Source organism: Acartia tonsa, chromosome 11 (assembly GCF_053477335.1).
Source record: "Acartia tonsa isolate MP-2025a chromosome 11, ASM5347733v1, whole genome shotgun sequence".
Lineage (NCBI taxonomy): Eukaryota > Metazoa > Arthropoda > Copepoda > Calanoida > Acartiidae > Acartia > Acartia tonsa.
Genome location: NC_137270.1, coordinates 8,934,060 through 8,960,357, shown reverse-complemented (window position 1 = coordinate 8,960,357; position 26,298 = coordinate 8,934,060). Strand labels below are relative to the sequence as shown.

Sequence of the window (26,298 nt, the reverse complement as noted above, 5' to 3'; positions counted from 1 at the left end):
ATATATTTGTTCACCAGTATTACCCCCAAATGCTGTTTTTGAGATCTTGTGCTTTATTGGTGCTGACTAATTAAAAAATAACAGTGGAATTTTGTAACCAAAAGAGGCATCTACATTTCATATTTATTGTAAAATCATCCTAAATGAATAATAAAGCTGCTATTTTGAAAATTCAGTATTGCATAATATGTTTGTTCGGGGTTTAGAAGAAAATTTTTTTTGCAGAAAATGTTTATGTAAATTTTATATTTGAAATATCAAAATATAAATTTCAGCGGCCGCAGCTGTACTTGGCAGCTGCCAGCCGCCGCAGTCGGCGGTCGGCGGGAAAACGGCGGCGGATCTTTATGATATCTGTAGACCTGGAGGATCAGGACCTGCAGGATCATACATGGAACCTGAAATTGTCTTGAACACCTGTATTTAATACAAGTGGCAAAGCGGCCTGAGGCCGCCTTAGGGTCCGAGTTATTAGAAAAAAAACAGAGGGATATTTCAAATTATATAGTAGCTTCTCTACTAAAAAATATTTTAGCAGAAAATCTTACATCAACTTTGTATGTCTGTCTGGTACACAATCAGAATTAGGTTTTACTTGAAAATAAAAATAGAAAGCCAATTTGTCTGTGAGGATTTCGCTGACTAAAAAGCATCATATATTCAATTAACTTTGTCAGTCAGTCCGTCCATTATGCTAAAGTTTTAGTAATTAGATTTTTATGGTTTTAGAGATGTATGTTTAAAGTTTACTGCATATATTTCTATTGACATCTAATGTTTTAACCACATTTTCTATCTTATTAGATTTTTATTAACTTCACAAAGTTTATGGATGTTATCATATGTTTCTTTGTACTCTAATTGAAATGTCTGTCTGTCTGTAAGAAACCGTAAAGGAGTAAACGTGAATTTCTCTTCAGTTAAAAAAGATAAATGGCTGGAATTAAGAAAACATCTCATGCTGATGATCATCCAGTATAAAACTTACTTTGTCCGTCCGTTTGTTGGATATGCATCTACTATCAAAGATATTGTATAAATTCTATTGTAAACCTTACCGTGTTTTTTAGCTTTACTGAGGACTTATAAATGATGTCATCTTTGTTAAGCTTTAAAATTTCTTAGAAATTCTATATATTCTATAATTAATCCTATCAAGAGTAAAGACACATCAAGTGTAAACCTCGGTGGGTTAGGGCCCCCTGCAAGAGTTAGGCTTATGGGAAAAACCTATCCCTTCTAATTTACAATTTATTTATAAATTATGGAAGTGTATTTTCAATGCTTGATAAGTACTCGATATGGGAAAGCACCCTAAACCTTACTTTGGCTGTCCTTGCTTAATTATTATTTAATATATTTTTTAACGCGAAGCATCTCTATAATTAGAAATGTCCGTCTGAGGGTCAAACATAATTCTTCATCTGCTATTAAAGATAGACGGATTTAATTTTTGAGAATATACTCTATACCTTTGAGCATCCAATATGTGATTCACTTATTCCGTCAGCCTGTCGGAAATACCCTGCAATGCATTTAATTTGAAATGTAAAAATTTTATTTATCAAATGCTAAATTAGATAGACGATAGGTTTTTTTCTAGAGAAGATTTTCCTGATAAATGAATATCTACTCTCTACCTTATTTAGTCGGTTAGTCTGTATGTAACCCTCCATATGACATCAATTTCTGTAGGGAATTGTGCCTTTTCTTTTATTGAAGATTCTAGCCTCTAGTCCATAAAATAAAGTAACAGGATCTCGCTGTGTGTGTGTGTGTCTGTCTGTATTTAAAGATCTCTATAAACGCAGAATCGATATGGTTCTCCTTTACAAATAAGCATCCATTATATAATTTACCTGGTCTGTCAGTCTATCAGTAATGCTCTGATGGTCATTTGATTGATAGAAAGATGATTTTTTCCCGGGTAAAATTTTACAGGGCGATGAGCACCTACTCTACATCTCAATTGGCCGGTCAGTCAGTCTGCAGTAGTCTAGAGGGCCACACATATTTACCGTCGGCCTGTCAGTATAGTTTGTATAGTATTTGTAAATATATTGTCAATTTGATTTCAATATCTCATTCTTTATATCTAATCTACTTAACTGATTGGGTTCTCTATTTTATATAAACTTAACATCGGTCCCGTGATGGTTTTAGGCTATTTAATTTTTAGATTTAAATCTTGGGATGTGTTTAAGCTTTTTTTTCTAGTCCGTTGATAGTAAAGGGGCAAACGCTAATAATATATAAAGTTTTTTTGTCTGAAGGTTTAAATCTCAATAACTACTAAAGCGATTGGGTTCATAATTTTAGGTAAGCTTTAAATAGGTCTCATGAGGGTATAAGGCTATTTCATTTTCAGATGGTTTTAAGCTATTTTTTCTAGCCATTTTCTGCCCCTTTAATTACAGAGCCCCTGGATGCTAGGTACGCATCCGCTAGGTATGCATTTTTTTTATTCAGAATTAGAAATATGGATTTTGTTAAAATTTCTTTGACAATTCCTATGCCCTTTTTTTTTTGGGGGGGGGGGGTCACTGTATATTCACAGGGGAAATATTAGAAAATAAATATAAATATATTAACTTGCATATAAAGATTACTTCAAGTTCAACTACTTACGTTAGAATTTCTGTCCGGCTGATTTTAGTTATTTATTTTATAATAAAAACCTTTGATACTATAAACGTAATAACATTCTGCCTTAGCGTTTTCTTGTTTTTTTTTAATCTCTCTCACACTTGCTTTTTCTTCCATTTTTCTTTTGATTTCTTTATTTAATCTTCAAATACGTATTTATAACAATGCTTTTTTCATTCTTTCAAAAATGCAATTTGAATTATGGAATTTATTTTCCAATATATATTTTTTTATGTAACCGTCATGAAAGGGTTAAAATGTTTTTAATTTTTGTTTGTAAATCTGAACACATTAAAAGTGGCGCTAGAATCAATTTATTTTAAAACTAAGTTTTCTTAAATTTACTATATTATGAATTTAAATTTTCTATTTTAAGAATAGTAATTAAATATTTCAATATTATGTAAATAGCAACATGAAATAAAAAAAAGGAATTTATTCTTAATAAAGTAAAATATTGGGTCTTATCGTTCTGGGCAATGAGAGTTTATTATGGATTATTGGAGCACTATGAGTTATAAACATTCATCCCTTGGAAGACTTGAGCTCATTTATAGACATTTATTTCCTATATAGATCTGACATGGATCTTGAAGCAATAAAGCAGGCCGTTTTGTAAATGTTAAAAATTGGAAGAATCTATTAAATAAAAGATATCGCAAATATACTTAGTAAATGAGGATGTACTACTAGAGGATGTTTTAGTATTTTGGTAAGATAAAATGCTTTGTTAAAGTAAAAAAAAATATTTTTGCTCTTTATCTGGATGACCCTGCCAGGTTTGCTGGCATTCTGTGCCCGCTAGGATGAAGATATTTAAAAATGTCCAACTCTCAGTTATGTGTCATACCCACACTTAAAAAGTCAAGCAGTTTGGGCTCTTTGTCTTTCACACACAGAAAATGAGGTAGAAAAAACCAGAGAGGGGGGGCGTTTAACGCCCCCTCCCCCCCGACCATTAAGGGTTACAGCCCAACTGACAACCAATCATTTTATGAACTACTATTGTCTATGTAGATTTCCTAATTTGGTAATAATTTGTGCCTCGGGGCAACCAAACTGGTTTTAATCTTATATATTTTCGTTTTAATATCCATGGAAAGTTGTATAGGATACGATACAATAAATAACTATAGGTACTTTTTTTTATTTTTTTCATTGTTGGATGTTTCATTAATGTCTGTGTTAATATTTGAGAGATTATTATTTGTAATATAAAACATCACATGTCAACCTTTGTTGATAAATGTTAACTTTTAAATAACTTTTTTGTTTGTCGTAATTCCAAACCTTTAAAAATTAGAAGAGCAAGAACATATTAAATGAAACAAGGAATATTTTGTCCATAAGTAGAGCAACATCAGGGCAAGTGTCAATTAGGGATTAAGACTAGAATAAATTGTATTACTGTAAAAAAAAAAGAGTAATAAATTTCAAATAAATTTAATATGTTTAAATACCAATGCATTAATACTTTTATAAAAGTAACAGAATCTGTGTCTGTTTGTATATGTTTGTGTACCGAAGGTTCTTGCAAACCACTAAATTAATATTTGCAGTGTAGCTTGCCCTTTATAACTATTTATTTATTTTATCTTTTTTTTCACTTTTTCTTTTAAAACTAAAATTATAAGTGGGGGAAGCGTCCACTTCCTAACTCCCCCCATTTCCATGTACTCGTAGAGACCGATAGGGGTGTAGCCGCTAGTTTTAACAAAAAATGACGACACATAAGATTTACTACAGACATATTTACTTGTTTAGGGGACATTGGACTTATTTATTTATAAACCTTTCTCTTATTCGCTGACTTGAAACCTTTGGGTACTTCTCAAAATCTTAAGTTGTTGGTGAAAAGATGTTGTATTATCCATTCCTTTTAAAGTCTATCTTACAAAAATATACTTGCGCTCGGACTTAGGTCACGCAGTTCGACTCAGATGGACATACAGACAGTCATTAAAAGTCACTAGTAGCTGCATTACAAAAAGAACAAAGTTTGATATTTGTAAATGGTACAAAGTGGCCGAAAATGTGATTGAATAAAATATCATTAATGTCAAAATCTGGTATTAGGACATCCATTTGGTATTTTGAAAAAAGCATGTATTATAATAAAAAGCATTGATTTTATTTTGTCTGTGCGTCAATTCCTGTAATGATGTAACAGGATTTCTAAATGTCTGTCTGTTTGTTTGTACCGTATGATCTCGTTAACCGCTGAACCGATATGATTATCCTTAACAGTGTAGCTTCTCATAGGTCCTGGAAACGTTTTAAAAAATTTGGGGGAAAGGTAACACAATTCTCCCAAGAGGTCACCCATAAAAAATTACCCTTTCCTAATTTTTTTTGGTATATAGCATTTTTTAAAGCTAGATTAGGAAAGTTAATATTCAAATAAAATTCCAAAACCGTGAAACTCATTTTGAAGACTAATGTCCACTAGTCCAAAGGATATATAAACTGATGTACACAATGTCATGTAGAATAGATGCTCATTAATTAGGAAATTTTAGGATCCAATCTCAATGAGCAGCGAGCAGAATACCTCAAAGTCATGTTTTGCTTTCTTTATCCCTATATTAAGAAACCTTTGTTATTATGTTCTTTTAGCTTAAAAACGGCTGTATTTTTTTAAAACCAGACAAAAAATGTTTTAAGGGAATACTTTATGGCAACAGAAAAAAATCAATGCATACATTTTTAATAAATAATCCAAAACACTGCCTGCATCCATCCAATAATCCCGACATCATCGTTGAAAAAAGCATGTTAAAAAAAACTTGGTTTAACTTGTGGACATAATTGGTCTTGTTTACCCTTAAACTCGCCCCAACACTATTGAACATGAAATGTAGAAATCCTTCATTGCAAAGAATTAATTGCGATTTAAAAGTCTTGGATTCTTTTCCGACAAGGTTGATGACGTCCAAAATCGATATCTTTAGCGTTTTAGGACCCATGAAAGCAATGCAAAAAGTAGAGATAGCGCCTGAGCATTTTAGGAAGTGATGGGTTCGATTCTTGGCCTAAATAAAAGACCTAAGCACTACTTAATGTTACACATTTTGTAACACCCCTGAAAAACTTTTAGATACCACAACCGAGCACAACTGAGCGCGCAGAAAAAGATGATACGAACGGGCGCGGACAACCAGACCAAGCAGGAAGAACCATCTACCTTTGAAACACTTCAGTCTTTTATAAATATTTATACATAAACCATCTTTACATAAAATGTCTAATAAGTGAAAAATATAGTTTGTTGATAAATAACATCGTTTTTAGTTGAAGCGTAAAAATTGCTATACTAAATAGTCATAATTCGTAGAATGTCTTGGCAAATAATAAGTGTTATTCATACATCCACAGTTAGGATATCCAGTCAAAGGTCGTGCAATCACAGAAATACTAATAGCTTGGATATAAATGACTGAACAATGCACTGTTTATTACACAAGTCCCCATAGTTTTATAGCAAGTTTTTCTTATTTGTTGTGTTAACAACCTTTCATTTTACCCCCCTCAATGTAAAAAAAACTTGAACTTCCCAGGAAGTAAATAACATTAAAAGATTTAAGATAAGATTAAAAGTTAAAGAAAAGCTTTGCTTTCGAAAATACGCGGGTAATTCAGATCAAATAGTTGAAATGCTTCATGTACTTTATACAATCCAGCAATCATTTATTTTTTTTATAATAGAAAGTGTATCCGCTTATAATAGATATTTTGTTCGTATAATTATGTGGACGTCTGATCATTCTTTTGTGTTTTACTTGTTTTGACCTGAGACATAGATTTTGAATAGTTTTTCTATAAAATAAGATCTCGTCAACGGCTGTATTTGCTTTATTGGAGAATAATGTTTGTAGATATGTTTCTTATTATTTTTCTCATTTTCTAATTACCTATTCATCATCACATTAGCTATTAATTTTACTATTTATAAATCAAACTATAAAATTATTTATTTACTTTTTATCTCCCTATAAAAATATACATTTTTTTAATTTCAAGCTGTTCCTAATGCTTTAATTGACGCGCCTGACATAGCAGCAGTATGAGTTATTCAAAAAGAATATAGTCAACATTAAAAACACCATTACAAATTACATGTCGCATTATTCTTCTTTTTGAGACTGTTTATCCAAATTCTTAAGACAGCCATAAAAAGAAATAAAGTTGTTATTTTGACAGAACAGCGCAAATTTCCTGATCTTTCTAGTCATTGTATAATGTATAAACTTATTTTAAATGGATAAAACAACTATCAATTATCTTATGTTGAATTTGTGTTCATTTGACTTTATTATAACATTTGACATATAAATATGGATTGGGATAAGATAAGTCAATGGCCTATAAATTGATATACATCCCAATAATAATACACAAAATTACTCCTTCTGTAGATTACAATTCATGGTTGAAAGTGTGGACACTCAACCAAAAATTTAACCAAGGCCTCCAAAGTTACTAAGCCATTAAAAAATTAATAAAAAAACAACAAGATGTACCCTCCCTCCCTGTATTAACATTCCAGAAAAAATAGATTTGCCCCTTGACGGCTGCAGTTGATTTTTAGAGGAAAGTAATGTCCAAAATTGAAAATGCGGCTGTCGATCCTTAAAGTTTCTATAAGATAAGGAACAGATTTAAACCACATACCTCATTCTAAATTAGTGGATGTTTATCACTATTCATTACATATAAAATATCCACTATTATTAGATCCAAGTAAAGGAAGTATTTTTGCAACAACAAAAAAAAAGAATTAAAATGGGACAAGGTTATGAGTGATACAGGAAGGCGCGTGCAAGACGTAGGGGGGATTTGGGGTAACCCCAAACTTAAAAATATTTGGGGAATTCCCCCTAACCATCCTAAGATCATTTTGAGTGAAAGGCTCCCGTAAAAAAACAAAAACAAAATCAGAAAATGTTGCTGAACAACGAAAGAAATACATTTTGTGAAAATATTTATTTTGGTTGGGGCTATTTTTTCAAGTGCGATTTTTATTGAAAAGTTAGATTCCCTTTCTCTAAAATAGTTATCAAACTTTAAGTGATATCTTATGATACACAAATACATACATCTTCATACTTTTATTTAAGGATAGTTGAAACTTTAAAAATAATGCAACTTTTACACAAAGAAATAAAACATTTATAGAAAAAATACATTAAAAGCAATAGTCATTAGAATTAAAGTATTTCAAAAATTTCTTGTAGAGATTGTTAGGGTTATCACGAATAAATAAATACATTGTAACAAGAATAATTACATCCAAATGTAAGAAACCCTTTTTTTAAATACACAATAAAATAAAAATAATAAAAATAAATTAATATTTTTCGAACCCGCGACTGTAGTGTAACACAGTAGACAGTAAAAGGTTAGTACAATTTTCAGATTTGCGTCATAGCTATTCATTTTTAATGAGTTTACTTTATATATAAAATGAAGATGAATCTTTTTGTTACTAGCTTAAATTGTAAATTTACTCTTAATTAGCACCAAAAAAAATCAATGGGAAAATCATCCTTAATGATGGAGAAGGTGCTATTCTGAAAATTCGCCTATTTATTTGGTTAACGGTGTACATATATGTTTTTTTTCTATTTCAACTCTGGTGATTTTTAGAGTAGCTTTGCAGAATGTTATGTATAAACAAAATATTTTATATTACAATTTAATTTAGTTTGTGTGATGCTAAATTGACTTAGGTAGGAAAGGGTATGTACCCTATATCACTCCATAAGTAGGGATCTAAAGAGATAAGACAATTGCCGACAAATAGATGTATATTCCCAATAATGATACATAAAATTACCCCTGTTGTAGGTTACAATTAGTATTTGAAACGTTTGGACACTCAACTTAATAAACAAACCAATCAAAATTCAATAAGAGTCTCCAAAGATGTTAAGTCAACTGATATGAAAACGTTATTTTAAAACTTTAGGGAGTAGTGTAATAAACAGCCAAATTTTCCCTTCCTCACTGCCCCCCCTCCCCCCATTGTCCACGCACGCCCCCAAATTGATTAAATACAAATAATTTAAAACGTTCTCTTCGGCCAAAATATTTAATCAGTCTGAACTGCTATGTCGTGGTGATATATTATACAAGGGCGAGAGTGTCCATAAGTAAATTAAATGTAATTCATTTGTTTTACTTTATTGTACTTAAGAATTAGTAAGGAAAATTTAAAATTTTACCCATTAGCATGATATTAAAATTTACATTGATAGTTTAGTTTAATCGAGTTACCCCATTTCCCCCCTTCGCCTCACCCCCTCCTCTCCTACTGAATGAATGAAATGACCAATGAATATGATCTATTGTAGCAACCTTCACTTTGTCTTGAAAGTAAAGTTCTGATGGTTCTGTATTATTGTTCCCTGCTATTTTAAATAGTGAACTTTCATCATCGATATATAATTATTATGATTTTGTACCAGATTTCAAGTACTCTAAAAAAGTGATACTTTTAGCTGGCTAAAGTAACGATACCTCCCATCCACCATCCTTAAACCATCCACTCCCCCTCTAGGGGAAGAACAAACTGACTAATTTATGAGGCCCATCTTTGCAACCTTAATTGACGACAAATTTTCCCCATGTCAATATAACCACGTATTCTTTAACCATGTTTATATCAAGATTTAAATAAAAATATGATATTAATTTCCTATGCTAAGAACTTTTTTCTTTCCATTTACTTTTTCAAAAAAATAACAGGAAGATCATTAAAGAAAGACAAACACACATTTTAATTATATATAGAAGCTTCACTTGACTTTTCTTACTAGAATTATCAAAATGGTGGTTTCTTACCGCGACGATCAGTTTGAGTTAAACACTCTTAAAATTTCTTCAGATACTAAACAGAGTGTGAGGTAATAGAAGTTTTACTTTAAAAAAGTAACAGAATGTCTGTCTGTGTGTAGTGAAAGATCTTGCTAAAAACTGGAATGAATTCACACTTGGAAAATAAGTCCAAACTTTAGTCTAGGGGTGAAGCTACCTGTAGAGAAAGATTTTAGCTCTGCAAAAACCGATTATTCAGTAACATAAAAGTGTTTACTATATTCCAAACTTTTTTTCTTACTAAAAAATCAACTGCACATAAAAACGCACTGAATGATTAAAATGTTTGCTACTAAGACATATCCAATATATTTTTAGTAATATTTGTCTATTTAAGTTTATTATTATAAGACGGCGACATTTACAAGAATTTCAAAATATTTTTCAAAAAAGATTTTGAAGATTTTTTTATAAATAATTCGTTCCAATTCTGTTAGGAAACCCTATGTTTGGGAGAAACCTAGCCCAAGACTTTATGACTATCATTATGAAATCGGGGGCTTGTATTACCAGGTATTATCAATCTATTTTTTTTTAAGGCATATTGATTTTACTACTTCCATTAATTCAAAAAATTTACAGCCATAAGGAACTCCAAATATTTTGTCCTCAAAAAGTCTTTGTGCATGTGTATAACGCTTTTTTAGTACCCTGCTACTTTGCCATATATAATTAGCATCTACTGGATTAGAATCGGTTCTTAGCCATACTGAAAAAGCATGTGTAGCATCGTATTAGATAAAAACATAAAACTAAAACCAAGTTGTTAGCCCAGGCTTTCGACCACACGGAGCTAAAAAAAATTGTTTTTTTTATTTTAATATTCACGGAAAGCTATCTATAATACGATGCGATATTAACTATTCCTATTTGAACCTAGTAATAGTGTCTAACTTTTTATCTTAAGAGATGGATTTTTGTTACGTCACACAGATAAAAAGTTAGACATTATAACTAGGTTTTTCCTATTTTAGCCCATGATCAAGTATATAAAGAGTCGAAAAGATGGAGAAAGAAGGGCTGTGGAAATTCCTGACAGAATTCAATCCAATTTTGATAGAAGAGCATAGTAAGCATATGTAGATGTTGTAACTGGACAAAGTGTCTCAAAAATCAGCCATGTGACGTCATCAAAATGAGGAAGATAAGAGTAGAAGTGGGAAAGAAAACCCCTAAAAAAGAGATGGACAATCCCTCATTTGTATGACGTCACATGCCTGATTTTTTAGACACTTTGTCCAGTTACTAAGATGTTAAACTTTATTTTTTTATGGTACCCTTTAATGACGTCCGAGCCTTTTTATTTATGGGGTAATAACAAATCTCCATAAGAAGGGGGAATAAACTTCTTTTACTCACCCTTAATTCCTTTACATTAGGGGTCAAATTTACATGGTAAGGGGGACAGACCAAGAATTTAACTGATTTCTAAAAGTCATTAGCTTTGAACTATGACGCAAAGGAACAATAAAACAAAAATGTATCCTACAATTTTTATTTTTATTTGCTGAAAACTGTCTATAACACAATATGATGAATATCTATCCCATTTTATTTTTCTAATTCTCCAATTTCTTGAAGTAAGTCAATTCTTAAAATCTTTCTGTAGTGAATTGAAAGCTGATGAATCCGAACTGGAAGAATTTCTCACAGAATCCTACAGAAGAAGAATGAAAGATATCAACTCTAAGTTCGGTAAGTATTCCAATTCAACTTTATATTTCTTTTAACTATTTTTACATCCAATATTTTATTGATCTGTGGGAAGGGAAATTTGACTGTAAATACCAAGGTACCCAAAGTTTCATAAGCATGCTCTCTCTCATTTTGGCTTAAAACTTTTATCTTGATTGGTTGTTTAAAATTAACAGTGTCCAAACCTCTCAGCCAATAATGTTAATCCACAGAAGGGGTAATTGTGTTTAATACCATTGGGAATGTTAGCCAATTTATCCCAGAAAATTCCAGAGTTTTGTAATCATCTGATAATCTATAGCTGCCTTTCCCTACATCAGTTTTCTGTAAACCAATCTACAATCCATTTTTACCCAATATTAACTTAACCCCTTTCAGTCGGGCCCCTTGCCAAACCTTAATCAGTCAGGGGGGGGGGGGGGGCCTATTATCTCAGTTCCTATAGAGGGCAAAAATTTTTTGTGTAAGTCCCCTGTGTTATGATGAATTTCCGACCTTAAGTAAGTCAAGGTCAATTTTCGCTTCCTTCACCCTTTTATTTTACAACCTTTGTTTTCAGGTCCATTTTTACTTAAAAATTTCAATCGGCTGTAATTTTTTTATTTTTGAAGCGAGAATAAAATTTTTTTGCAGAAAATGTTTATCTTTATGTAAATTTTATATTTGAAATATCAAAATATAATTTTCAGCGGCCGCAGCTGTACTTGGCAGCTGCCAGCCGCCGCAGTCGGCGGTCAGGGAGAAAACGGCAGCGGATCTTTATGAAATTTTAATACGTAGACATGTAAGAAAAGCTTAAGTTAAAAATTTTGAAGTCTCTAAGTCAAAAATTGCGGCCACAGGAGCCATTTAAAGATTTCTGGAGACCTGGAGGATCAGGACCTGCAGGATCATACCTGGAACCTGAAATTGACTTGAACACCTGTATTTAATATGAGGATGTACTACTAGAGGATATTTTAGTATTTTGGTAAGATAAAATGTTTTGTTTAAGTCAAAAAAATATTTTTGCTCTTTACCTGGATGACCCTGCCAGGTTTGCTGGCATCTTATGCCCACCAGGATGGAGATATTCAAAAAAACTCTCAGTTATGTCTCATACCCACAATTAAAAAGTCAAGCAGTTTGGGCTCTTTATCTTTCACACACAGAAAATGAGATAGAAAAAACCGGATGGAGGGGCGATCAAGCCCCCCCCCCCCCCCCGACCGTTAAGGGTTAATACAAATGACAGATATTTTGATTTATTACAATCATTATTTTGATACTTTATATACTGGAAACAAATTACTTTCAAATTCAAAGGTAGAATTAATCTAAAAGCCAGTCATGATCTTTTTTTGTAGTTCATGTTGAGAATGAGAAAATTCGCCGGTCCAAGAAAAATTCCGCCCTTAATATGATTCGTGGTGCTGCTAATACCAGAGACCAGTAAGATTTTTTAAGTAGCAAAGTAACTCTATAATCAAGTATTTCTTTATGTTGTTACGTTAAAACATATCTTTGTTAACTAAACCATTTTCAGTTGTATAAACCTTGTTAGAATGAAAGTCTAGCACTATTAGCAGTTAGAAAAGGCAGTTAAAAAATAGTTAAAAGACTAAAACAGAAATATAAACAGTTGAGGGCAGTCTGTTGGGCAGTCACTATTTTTTTAGTAGCGAGGCTACTCTATTATATGTGTCTGTCCGTCCGTCAGTCAGTCATTATGTACCGCTGAGGAGAAATGTGATTTTCCACTAATTTGTGAGAAGGTTTGTCAGCATGCTACAAAATACAAAAATATATATAAGTTTTCCGGAATTTTAATGTTAGGGGGAGATTTGAAATGTGCATCAAATTTTAATGATTTTTTTATAAAATCCTTTTTTTTGTATAATTCTTTACCTATCTAAAATCGGAAATGCATTTTAAGTTAATTAATTTTGACCAATAGGATAGGTGGATTTTAAACTACCTGCGCTCTAATTGGTTGAATGATGTACGCCATCCAATCAGAGCGCAGATTTTTTAAATCCACCAATCACAGATGCCAAAATTAATTAACTTAAATTGCATTTCCGCTTTTAGATAAAGAATTATAGAAAAAACGAATTTTATAAAAAAAAATCCTCAAAATTTGATGCAGATTTCAAATCTCCTCCTAACTTTAAAATTCCGGAAAACTTATATATCTTAATATATATATCAAAAACAAAAAATCTCTTTGTCCGTATTCCCATCCACAATCATTTTGTGATTTGTTTTCATCCTTGTTTTCTTAGATATTTGTGCAAGCTTCAGCTGTATTACACTGGCCAGGCTGCCCATAGAAATGATGATGAACTGGTAAAAACATTTAGTATTGTAGCTACTTTATAGAAATCTATTTTAAAGTTGGTTGGCCTGTCCAAATTACATCTAATATTCAAACTATTACTATTACTATTACTATTACTATTACTATTACTATTTCTAAAATATTTTACTATAAAATCTTTTTACTTGTAGCATAGTTTCAGGTTAGGAATAAAATGGATGAAAATAAAAATTTTGGCTCTTAAATTGTTTTTGTTTTAATTATCAAAAAAAATAATGATTGAAATTTTTTTTAGATTGATACTCGTAGCATTACATCTGAAAGGTAAATCTTTTTTCTTTTGTTACTTATTTACTTTTAATTAAAAAAGTAAAAATTATATGAGTAAAAATATGTTAATATTGTTTAGTAAATATGACGAGTACTACTCTCCTGGTTTTCAAAGAGCTAAAAGGTAAAATTATTGAATCTTAGCTACTCTTCAAGTATGACATAACAGTCTGTACATCCAGTAGGTCCAAATGATAATTACAGTTCCTTTTCATTTAATTAACAACAATTCACAAAGATTTCATAATTTTCATTTTCAGTAATTGTTGCTTTGCTTATGAAGCTTTTTATAGTGACTATAAAAGGACGTCATACTGTCCTCTTGTTAAATTAAAATGTATACTGGCCTGCCATTGGTAATTTAGAATATTTATCGGCCTATCATACGTCATTTGTATCGTATGATGTTATTTTTTATCAGCACAATAAAGAGATTCCTTGCTTATCTTTCCTATTTGTTTTTCTTTTCAATTAAATTAATTACATATGATTTTATTTTGAAATTTTATTTGTAGAAATAGCTATGATCCGGAATCAAGAATTTCTCAGGTTAATTTTATATACCAATCAGACAACAACAAAAAAGTTTTGTTTTGTAGTTATTTGTTTAGATAAAGATATGTAAGAACTTGTTTTAGAAATATATTCATCAGTTTCTAGAAGAGAAATACAGCCAGGAGGACAGACAAATTAATCAGAAAAAGTTTCAACAACATCTGGGAAATTTAAAGGTTTCTACTGGACAGGTAAAATTTAGGGATGGAGAGGATAATAGAAAGTAAATATCAATCTAAACCCAAACCTCACCTACTATATTTACAGCCAAATATAGTTAGTTCTTAATTCAGCCTTGATTTACTTCCATAATTGTCCAAGGAATCTTAATGAGATTAGGCATTTTATGACTATTTAGAGTTTAGACTTGCTTAAATTATAAGTAATGTGATTGTAATTTTGAGATTAAAAGTGATTAGTTAATAACTACAAAAAATCCTCGAATTAAAAAAATCTATTAATTTTTCAGTTACTAGAGCGATCTTCCGAGATTAAGAAACTTACAAGAGAAAATTGTAATGAGGACGACATTCTTCCACCCAGCACTTTTATGATTGCTCTATCTGATGTCAAAAAGAAAGTGGATGAAAAGAAGAAAGAACTTGAGGTAGATTTACATCTGTTTTGGTAGCTACTCCACATTTTTTCGTTTTGATCATGCATATTTAAAGCCATTGAGTTCTTAGTTTGTTAATTTTTTCTTACAAAATTTGCTATGCAACAATGGCCTATAAATTATCCCTTCTGTAGATTACAATCACGTTTTGATTTCAAATTTCAATAAAAGTCCCCAAAGTTGTTGAGCCAACAAATAAGAAAACTTTGTGTAATAAACAAATCCATGTCCCCACCCTCCCTGATTTACTAGATTTTTATAATTTTCTAAAGATGCCTTAAATTGTTTAAGTACTATTTCTTTTAACTAAAATATTTCTTAAATATTCATATTTTAATTTTTTTGTTTTGTTTAGCCTGTCAAAGTTCATCCATCACAGCTTAAATTTATCTACAAGTAAGTAAATTAAATTAATCAAATATTTAAATGTATCTAATTTTTCTACTGTAACAAATTAAGAGTATTTTTTACAAGTTTAAAGAGATAGAGGAATAGTTATTTCTCGCATCGTATTATAAACGGCTTTCCGCGGATATAGAATGTACAATTATGAGATTAAAACTAGTTTAAATCTTATGATTGTACATTTCTATATTCGTAGAAAGCTGGATATAATACGATGCTAGACATAGTTTTTTCGTATGGATGAGAACCGGTTCCTATCCACCGGATTCGAATGAATACGAGAAAACTCTTTATAGTGCCTATAAAAAAATGACTTTATACAATACAAAATACCAATGATAAGCCAATACACAAACTAAATTACCAATGGCAGGTCAGTATACATTTTAATTGACCAATGGTGGGCCAGTATGAAGTCATTTTGTATAAGCACTATGAAAAGCTTCAGATAGAATAGTGACTATGAGTTGAAGGTGATTAACCAATATAACAACCAAACTTTGTGATGTATGCTTGATCTAAAATATTTTTGTTAAGTGGTGTTGCTATAAATGAAGTTGGAAGTAATGTAAAATCTTATCTCATGTCAGAGCAGTACCGACCAAGGTAAACCTTTTGTTTATAAAAGGAGGAAAAAAGTCAGGGAGGAGGGGGACATTAGAATATTTATTACACTAGTCCCCATAGTTTTACAATAAAATTTTCCTATTTGTTGATTTTAAAACTTTGGTGACTTTAATTGATTTTTATGGTAGGTATATTAAGTTGAGTGTCCAAACGTTTCAACCTTTAGCAGTAGAAATAAGTTCAATCTAAAAAAGAGAATAATATTCTGTCAAGTCTTAGTCATTCGGAAAGTACCATTACCCAGAGATCTAAAGGAATACGACAATTAATAGATTAATGTAGATCCCCAATGATAATACACAAAATTAGCCCTTCTGTGGCGTAAGATTAGTGGTTAAAGCGTTAGAACACTCAAACTAAAAAAAAACAACCAATCAAAATGAAAAGTCTCAAAGTAGTTAATCCAAAGTTGTTTGGGACTAGTGTAATAAACAGTCCATTGTCCCCTTTCTCTCTGCCCATTACCTCACATATATCAAATTTCTTAAAATCAATAAAAAAAATTTACGTTGAAGACGATGGAGGATTACTTTAAAAAAGTTCTTGTCACCGTTTTTTATAAATCCGTAAAATTATTAATTTTAAAATCAATAAACTTTTTTTCATTTTAGAGCTCTTCCTGATTTTGACCTCGGTGATAATATTGTTATCAAAAGAATAGATTAAGTACCAATTAAATGACTAATTGTATATTATTTTTGCATCAAAGGTTTTGTGCTATCAACAAAAATATTGTTTTTTCCAAGCCTAAGTAACAATTTTGGTCAATCATCAGAAAATTTATATTTTGATAAGTTTCTAGAAGTTTAAGTTGCTTTGCCACCATTAAAAGCCCCGATTCTTATATAAAAAATATTGTAAATGGAAAACATAAAATGATCATGAATATAATTTGTACAATTTGATCAGTAACTTTTTTTATAATAGATATATTTAGTATAATTATGCAGTCTTTTAAAGCAAAGCTTTTCATATATTAAGGTATGTACGACGTAACGGTTAGCTCTTTAATGAATTTAGGCATGTTAAAATCGTATTATCGGTTTCAAAATTTGAAACAATATGGTACGACCTAGAAAGCGTAGGATCTCCATAATCAAGTCTTAATGTAAGTATTTCCTTCATGGAGGGGGGGGGGGGGGAGTTGTATATACTTTTCTCTACCATGGCAAGGAATGAATATTTGAATATTACTCCATTCTTTATTCTAGAGAAATTTCATTATTTATTATAGAGATTATCTAAGATGCTTTAGTATGGGAGTAATAAACTAATGTTTTAATCTTTTATTTCAAACTTTTTCAGTTGTCATCTGTATTTTATGGTGATACCTAGGATTCAAAATAATTTGTGACATTGTTCTTTCTATATAAATGTATGTTTAATATCTTTGATCATATTTGCTGTTATCTAATGTCTCATACCTATATTGTTTTAGACAAAATGAATTGAAAATGATTGCTAAAATCGAAATATATCTTCATGTCTTAGAATAGTGTAATTTTTTTAAAATAGGTTGAAAAACATACTAACTTTAAAATAAAAAAGTAATAAACTATTCAAAAACAATTCTTAGAATGCACATTGGGGCAACAAGGGGCATCAATTCACCACCCCTAAATCAAGTTTTAAACATTCTATGAGTATTATCATACCCAATGTACATCAGATTTCAAAGGAATCGTAAAAATACGCTTTTCAAGTAAGCATTCTAAAGCATGGAAGTCAAGAAATGCAAAAATTTTCTTACAGAAAAAGGCATACTTTTTGTGTTTCACCAACAATTTTATAAGTATTATAAAATATCTTAGAATTAACGTAATTAGACAAAATAACTTTTGATGAGTCATGCATTACATATATTTTGACAGTATAAAAGAAAAAAACACAAATTGAAGAAATTAGTCCTAAATAATTCTAGTTGAAGTCAAGATTTTAGTTTTTTTTTGTTTGTTTTTTAATCAACTTTTAAGTAGACAGTAGAAGGAAACAGGTTTTTGCCAGGTGTCGCCGGCTAAAAAAACGATATTTGATTACCCAAAGACATATTTTAATCGCCAGTACTGGTTTCACTTACCTCCATCGCGCCCCCGTAGGGGTTTTTAGTCCGTTTTCTGAACGTAAGTGCACGAAAAGTTTGTAAGAAAAAGCGTTTAAATGCACTTTTAAAGTCAAAACTTAAGATATAATTCAAATAAATAAAAGACACAAAATCATAGACAAATTGGGAAATATTTATTCTGACTTAGAACTAAAGTTAATAATAAATATTTTCAAGTTCTATTGCACTAAATGATGAGAAGGAGAGGGGGGGAGGGGCTGAACCTGAATCTAAAATTCTATATGTTTGATGTTTTAATGTAACTAAATAATCTTTTCTATAGATTATTACAAATATCAGGGATCTAAAGGGATAAGACAAAGGTCAATAAATTGTTGTACATCCCCAATGATAATACACAAAATTACCCCTTGTGTAGAATAAAGTTAGTAGTTAAAACGTTTGAACACACAACTGTAAAACTTTGGGGACTAGTGTTATAAACAGCCCAATGTCCCCTACCTCACTGCGGAAAGGCAAAGTTAATATGCAAATAACGTGAGGTTCTTACAATCATTCTAAATTGGAATTAGCAAGTAGTCTATCTGTCTGTCTATTGGTAATGCTTTGTTTTTAAATTGTTTAGTTACATGATATTCATGTTTAACATCAGCAGTTTTAATAAGAAAGGGAGGGGACTGTTAATTACACTAGTCCCCAACCTTCAAAGTTTTATAATAATGTTTTTGTATTTGTTAGCATAAGAACTTCAGGAAATTTAATTGATTTTTTATTGGTTGGTTCATTAAGATAAGTGTCAAAACTTTTCAACCACTAATTGTCATCTACAGACAAATAATTTTGTAATATAGTTTATTAAATATGTATCAATATTGGGGATGTACATATTAATCGGTTATTGTTTTGTTCCTTAGATCCCTAGGTGTTAATAAATAATACAAAGTAGCTTGATGTCTGTTTGTCTGTCTCTTAAGATCTCGCTAACCACTAAACCGATTGAATTCTACTCTTCAGGGAATATATCTACTGGTCCTGTGGTTGTTTAAAGCTCTTTTTCAAAAATAAAAATCCTCCTCAATTTTTTCATATTTCTATAATTAGGGTCGGTCCGTCCGTACGTCTGGTACAGATAGCTCTTTTACTTAACTTAGACTTAGAAAGCACAGCAACTCTATAATCGTTACCAGAAAGTCCGTACATCCATTTATAACAAGCTGATTTTTACTTTTTTGACAACAAATAATGGTTTTGAATGTTAAAAATATCATATTCATCTGATTTTTTTAATTCTGATTCCTATTTCAATAAGGTGTAATGTTATAAGCGAAGCATCTCTATAATCAAGTCCTAAAAACGTCAGTATGTCCTCAAACAGTAACATGTATTTAATCAGTTTTAATTACAATTTTGTATAGACATGCATTAATATTCAGTTCTGACACTTCACAAGTGTTAATGTTTGTTTGTCCTTCCAATTCAGAGCTTCACTTCTTTCATGGATGTTGTCATCCTTGTTTAATTACCTCTTGGGGCAAATCCCCTAGAGGCTAGGGGCGAAGCCGCTAGTATTCATATGAACAGTAAACAAGAATCATAATATCATTATAAATATAGATATTAGTTTATAAAAATTTATGTTAATCATGCCCACATAAAAATAAACATAAAAATAAAAATAAAGTGAAACTTGTAGCTTGCTAAAATAAGGATCCCCATCCACCCCCATTTACACCATCCCCTCCCCACCTACTGAAATGAATTCCATGACCCCAAATTTGACACTTTGAACACTAAAATCGGACTACAATTGACATAGTTACACTTTTAAGTGCCCAAAAAGCTAGTACTAGGGTACTGCGCTACTAAAAAATTCTCATATTGCTCTGATAACCAAAACCCCTAATTAGACATTTTAAACACGAAATTCAAGATAGTTGATGGATAGATAGATGGATAGATAGATGGAAAGGTAGATGAATAGATATATGGATAGATAGATGGATAAGTAAATGGATAGACAGATGGATAGATAGAGGGATAGATTGATGGATGGATAAATTGATAGTTGATGGATAAAGAGATGAATAGTTGTTGGACAGATAGATGGATCGATATATAGATGGATAGACAGATGGATAGATAGATGGATAGATAGATGGATAGATAGATGGATAGATAGATGGATAGATAGATGGATAGATAGATGGATAGATAGATGGATAGATAGATGGATAGATAGATGGATAGATAGATGGATAGATAGATGGATAGATAGATGGATAGATAGATGGATAGATAGATGGATAGATAGATGGATAGATAGATGGATAGATAGATGGATAGATAGATGGATAGATAGATGGATAGATAGATGGATAGATAGATGGATAGATAGATGGATAGATAGATGGATAGATAGATGGATAGATAGATGGATAGATAGATGGATAGATAGATGGATAAATAGATGGATAGATAGATGGATAGATAGATGGATAGATAGATGGATAGATAGATGGATAGATAGATGGATAGATATATGGATAGATAGATGGATAGATAGATGGATAGATAGATGGATAGATAGATGGATAGATAGATGGATAGATAGATGGATAGATAGATGGATAGATAGATGGATAGATAGATGGATAGATAGATGAATAGATAGATGGATAGATAGATGGATAAATAGATGGATAGATAGATGGATAGATAGATGGATAGATATATGGAAAGATTGATGGATAGATAGATGGATAGGGTAAGGGGGGGCTATTTTCGGGAGGGGTTAATCTGGTAATTTTCTATCTACCTTCATAAAATGACCTTTATCTCCATGTTTCTTTCAAATGACAGAAAAAAACATAAAAGCAAATTTGTTTGTTGTTAAATTACCTACAAAAAAGTAGAAAATGAAATTTTTGTGAGATGAATTTTTAAGGGTACTAAATAATTAAATCCCCTTTTGGGTTGATTTGCCCCAATGTGGAATGGGTTAATTTTGTATAGTTACGGATGGACGTATGATTACATTCCGATTAAAGAGTAGCTTTCCGCTTAAAAAAAATATATTACAGAATATTCATAAACACAAATAGATTTATCTTTAAATTAGTTATAATAGTTTTTGTAGTTTTATTTTAATTGCACGACATTTCTTTTCTTTACCACATCATTTCTAATCAAAGATAATAACATTTTAAACCTTTAATATATATTTATAGACAGCTTTCCGTGGATATTTAAGTTAGGATCTAGAGCAGTTCATGGTAAATGTAAGTGGTAAAGATTATCTCCAAAAATCTAAGAACTTTAAAGGCTGCTAACGACCAAACGGTGAAACGTAAAGATTTTGCTCGCACAAAATTTTAACCGACAAAAAAGGCCAACAAATAATCTTAAAGAGTCATTACTCAATAATGCACGTAAATACGCGAAAAAGACTGACGCTTTTTTTCTTCAGTGAAGCTTTTCCTGTGCATTATTTGATACTGGCTATTTCAGATTATCAATCTATAGTCCTTCTTATGCAAACGTTAACTGCTTCTGTCAGTTTAGATTGAGAAGAAATAAGAATTGCAACGAATCAAAAAACTATGAATTATATTATCTTGATGCCTGACAAACAGATGGTCTTGTACCCGTCCAAATATTTCTGATTCTTGATTTCTGTGGTGAAACATTGTATACCCAACATCCTAGGGGTTAAAAAAGAGCATAAATGAGGGTGATTTTTTAAAGAAAAAGTGGACAAAATTTAAATTAAACGGTTGGTAGACATCATCTTTAAAGACATAACATCACACACTTTAATAAGATATTTTGTGACTTTTTACACACTTCTTATTTACTACACTTTAATAATATGTGTTTAAATTGGAAACTTTCTATAATTAGAGTCTATAATTAACGCAATTTTGCAACAAGTTTTTGCAAAGACTTTAAATTTTTATTCTGCATATTAAGTTCGCTTTTATGGATGCTGTCATCCTTGTTTTTAAAACTTATATTTGACTTACCTCCATGTATTTTATAATCATTTCTGGAGATGATTCTTTCTGGATTAGTCCTGCACAATTTTTAAATAAAAATTCGTTTCAGTGGCAAAACCACTTTGCAATTAACTTTGTCCGTCCGTCAGTCTTTAATGTTAAGGGGGAAATATGATTTCCTTGGCCGCTATTGAAGAAAGATAGCTATAACTTTTGGTAAAGATTCCTAATACATATCTAATCTATATTTAGTTTGGTCTGTCTGTCCGTCTATCGGGTATGCTTTGAGTTTATAATATTCTCTCCCTTTCTTTTCTTTGTAATGACAACTGAACATCTGCTCACCAACTGACATCCAACCCATGATTTTCTTATGTTCTACTACTTATGGATGCTGCCATCCATGTTATAATAAAGGCTGTTTTTAGCATTCCACTAGAATTTCTAGCTTTGTATATTGAAACAAAACCCTTTTTTGGGTTTGGAGGGGGGAGGGAGAGGTTATAGAAAAGTTAATATCTCCTACAAAAATAGCATGAAACATGTCTTGTACAATTACAATAGATTCATGAAAATAAAATTTATTCAGTCAAGACACCTCCATTGATTCATGAACAAGTGGGGACTTCACCCCTAGGATCTAGAGGTACAACACTGCAACAAAAAGAGAAAAAATCTCTTGTTTTGGGGGGAGGGCCCAAGTCCATGACCAATACTGTGCATCTCTGGAAATTTTGGACTCATTGGTTAAGTCATTTCCGAGATCAGAATCTTATTTGTAATTTGGGGAAATTTGTCATAAATTTTGATTTTTAATTGGCCTCACTTATTGGTCAGTTTGTTCATTCTGTAAGAGGGGATTAGTTAGGGTAAAGAGGGTGGATGGGGGGTTTTGTTATTTTAGCCAGCTGCGAGTAACACTTTATTAGAGTACATGAATATCTAGTGCAACTTCCATAATATCTATAAATAGAATAAATGAATTTTTATTTCCTGCTAATGCTGTTTCCACCGATAAAACTTCAATGTCTACTTTGTCCCAGGGAATTGTTCTGCAAGCAAAATTTGTTGATGCTTTGATGACAGATATCTGGTGCTCCAAGAATGTACGATGATTCAATAGTTACGATGGTTATATAATAACTGTATAAGGTGAATAATTAGATGGTTTCAAAACTGTGTTCATGTTTTAATATTTTTTTTGTCAAACTGGAGAGAAAGCCATATATACAGAAAATATACTGTACAAAATGTGACCCTGAATAACTTTGCATCGCTAATTTGTATTAGGTTTACAATTTACATAACTCTATGTATGATCATATGATGAAAATTTTGAATTACAAATGTAAATGTCTTCTTACTTAAAACTTATTTTACAAACATATAAACAAGGTATTCCATTTTGAAATACCTTCATCGTGCAGCAACAAAAAACCTAAGAATATCAAGCTCATATCCTTCAATATCTAGTACAAACAAATTGACTGTCGGATTTCCCATGGCTTGTAGTAAAGAATACACTGGATAACACTGGAGTAAAATTAGTTTGAGTAATTTTATAGAATTTAACGCATTGCCAATGAAACTAAAGATGTTGTTTCCTTAAGTTAGCTTTTGTTATGAATTTACACAACATAGTAGGCGCACACAACATGTACGTTTAGCCGTTTGTCATGGCAGCCTTTAAAGTTCACTGATTTTTGTAGATACTCGATACCAGGAACATTTTACCGTGAACTACACTAAGTACACATTTTTAAAATAAAAGCTTTTCTGCAATTAAGGTCTGTCTGTTCATCCGTCCGTAACGGTAAACTCATTTGGTTAATTTAAACATGTCCCATTGATTTAAAACATTGCATGGTGATTCCTATAACAGTTAGGTACAATTTAGAAAGCGTAGCAACAATCTAATCATGACCAGAAAGTCTGTACGTCCATTGAAAGCATGCAGATTTCTTAACATCTGATTTTTGGAATAATGATTCTTAGGACAACAAGGTACAGAATTATAAGCGAGGCATCTCTATAGTCAAATTCTAAAATTTTGCAACGAATCAGCGTTATCCTCTTATAAATTTTTTTTTTCAATTTTGAAAATTTGAGTACCTCCACCCCCCTCCCCCCCGACAACGACTAACAACTATTTTAAGTTAGGTTAGGTTTTATGCTAGGGAGCCGAGCGCTGCGGCTAGGCAGGCAAGGGGGCCGAGCGCTGCGGCTAGGCTGGCAAGGGGGCCGAGCGCTGCGGCTAGGCAGGCTAGGGAGCCGAGCTCTGCGGCCAGAGTTCATAGTTCGCTGTCGGAGGGGGGGGGGGGATACTCAAATTTTCAAAATTGAAAAAAAAAATTCTAAGAGGATAATACCAACAAATCTATGTACAATTTCGTTTAGACTTAGAAATTAATGTTCTGTGTATTAAGTTCTATTACTCTTCTGATTTTAGAGATTCGTTTTTATGGATATTGTCATCCTTGTTTTCTGTTGCGCGTGCATGATGATTCCTAAAACTATTTTCCCTGAACAAGCAGTGTGTGTTGAGAATGGTTTTCTTCCTTGGCAAATCCTCCCATAACGCCGCCTGTACAATTGTGCTCATTAATCCTTATGTAAAAGTAACAGGATGTCCATCTGTCTGTCTTTCTGTGTACCGAATTATCTCGCTAACGGCTGAACTAAAATAATTCTCTTTTACAGAGTAGCTTTTGATGGATCCTGGGAAGGTTCATAACTATTTTTTGGGCGGGTACAACAACCCTCCTGAAATCGCCCCTAGAAAAAATGTTCCCTCTAAAAGGAAAAAGAAATAATTTAATAATTTTTCTTTATAAAACTTAAATTGAAAGTGGAGAAGGGTCGACTCATCCTCCCCCCCCCCCCAAAAAAAAAAAATGAGAGGCCTGTAGGGGCGTAGCCACTGGTTAGTTGATTAAATGTATATTAATGAATAAAACCTGTGAAGTTATTGTGGGTCACTTGTCCAGCACTACAAATATACAAACACATATCTGACCAAATTATTATCACTTTATATAATAAATTCATTTCCAGTATGGCCTCGGAAACCTATTGATATCCGCTGAATTAGAACCGGTTCTCGACCTGGGACTTCGGCCTCTTGAGAACCTCGTAAAAGTGTCGGACTATGACGTCAGAAAAAAAATAACAATTAACCAATGAGAAGCCAGTATTCACTGTAATTGACCAATGGTAAAATATATAGCGGTCTCTCATTGGTTAATTGTTAATTTTTTCTGACGTCATAGTCAGACACTTTTACTGGGTTCCCTCTTGAGGCTAACAAAACTGGTAATAATCTTATAAATTACTTTTAAAATGTAATGCGTTAGTTGATAAAACAAAATTTAAAGTTCGGAGTTTCTTAACGCCTAAATTGTAATAATAATCATTAATATAGTCTTAAGTAGGGAAGTTACTTCATAATTCGTAATGTCAGTAATGTTCGTAGGAAATGATAAGGGCGAAACATGATTACCAATGATGCCAATGAGCATTTAGTAAATAAAATACTTGGTCCATCGGTCTGTCTATCAAGCTTTAAAAGACATTGAAAGTTATTAGGGTTTTTTTATTTCCTCTATTTTTTTTTATTGCTACTGTATATATGCAATGTAATTAACTTTTTCCGTTTGTCTAATGATAATATTTTATGCTTTTATATTTGCTCAGATATGAACCTAGAGAAGTCAAAATGGATAAAATGTGGTGACTTTTTTGCTCCTAATTTATAAAACTTAATATATACTACAAATATTAAAGTAAAAGAATAGAGGGAGCACGAGCTATTAGTACCTCTATCCACTGGGTAGGGACCATTTGCCGACTTTCAAATGTGCCTATAAATATCAGCCAATAGCGTCAGAAATATAAACACAGACAGGTCACTACAAAAGAGCAGAAAGCAATTTACTAACAAACAAAGAAGATTTCCTCCACTTGGGACAGGTTGTTGTCTGGGTTATACATTTATACTTTTAAATTTATTCTACAAAAAAGGAAACACTTAATGTAGAACTTATCAGCCGCAGCCAGTACTTTGTATCTGCTACTGCAGCCGTCATACAGTTGCAAACAGCCGCAGTTCAGCTACAATATAATTTAAATTAATAGTCACAGCTGTACGTCTATTAGTTAAAGGCTGGCTGCCTCGTAGTCTCCTGGATTTAAA

The 26,298-nt window shown here is 31.6% G+C and overlaps 2 protein-coding genes across 3 annotated transcripts; one reads left to right on the top strand and one right to left on the bottom strand.

The window, feature by feature from the left end:
* Nucleotides 1–9,465: 9,465 nt before the first annotated feature.
* On the top strand, nucleotides 9,466–16,992 carry LOC145331501 (uncharacterized). Of its 2 annotated transcripts, none has more exons than XM_080176195.1 (14): nucleotides 9,466–9,551; nucleotides 9,960–10,035; nucleotides 10,497–10,591; nucleotides 11,132–11,217; nucleotides 12,564–12,648; nucleotides 13,482–13,545; nucleotides 13,812–13,840; nucleotides 13,926–13,970; nucleotides 14,362–14,395; nucleotides 14,500–14,592; nucleotides 14,871–15,008; nucleotides 15,373–15,413; nucleotides 15,960–16,028; nucleotides 16,661–16,992. In XM_080176195.1, exons 1-14 carry the CDS (start codon nucleotides 9,475–9,477, stop codon nucleotides 16,713–16,715), a joined length of 987 nt encoding a protein of 328 aa, XP_080032321.1. In that variant the 5' UTR covers nucleotides 9,466–9,474; the 3' UTR covers nucleotides 16,716–16,992. The 2 variants fall into 2 exon arrangements, with proteins under 2 accessions (XP_080032321.1, XP_080032320.1); XM_080176194.1 differs by having other exon boundaries at nucleotides 14,485–14,592.
* Nucleotides 16,993–21,219: 4,227 nt separating this feature from the next.
* LOC145332757 (uncharacterized) lies at nucleotides 21,220–25,847 on the bottom strand. Its single transcript, XM_080177810.1, has 8 exons — nucleotides 25,808–25,847; nucleotides 25,064–25,095; nucleotides 24,632–24,690; nucleotides 23,545–23,642; nucleotides 23,104–23,158; nucleotides 22,134–22,187; nucleotides 21,733–21,812; nucleotides 21,220–21,292 (listed from the first exon to the last, which is right to left on the bottom strand). The coding sequence occupies exons 3-8, from the start codon at nucleotides 24,680–24,682 to the stop codon at nucleotides 21,250–21,252; spliced, it is 381 nt and encodes a 126-aa protein (XP_080033936.1). The 5' UTR covers nucleotides 24,683–24,690; nucleotides 25,064–25,095; nucleotides 25,808–25,847; the 3' UTR covers nucleotides 21,220–21,249.
* Between the last annotated feature and the right edge of the window lie 451 nt (nucleotides 25,848–26,298).

Coding starts and splice junctions, on each gene's coding strand:
- LOC145331501 (XM_080176194.1), top strand. CDS start 9,475: ATGGTGGTTTCTTACCGCGACGATCAGTTTGAGTTAAACACTCTTAAA. Junction 10,592..11,131: donor AATTTTGATAGAAGAGCATA/GTAAGCATATGT, acceptor ATCTTTCTGTAG/TGAATTGAAAGCTGATGAAT. Junction 14,593..14,870: donor TAAAGGTTTCTACTGGACAG/GTAAAATTTAGG, acceptor TTAATTTTTCAG/TTACTAGAGCGATCTTCCGA.
- LOC145332757 (XM_080177810.1), bottom strand. CDS start 24,682: ATGGGAGGATTTGCCAAGGAAGAAAACCATTCTCAACACACACTGCTT. Junction 23,643..24,631: donor CTCAACACACACTGCTTGTT/CAGGGAAAATAG, acceptor CTAATTTTACTC/CAGTGTTATCCAGTGTATTC. Junction 21,293..21,732: donor CAAGACCATCTGTTTGTCAG/GCATCAAGATAA, acceptor ATCTTTGATTAG/AAATGATGTGGTAAAGAAAA.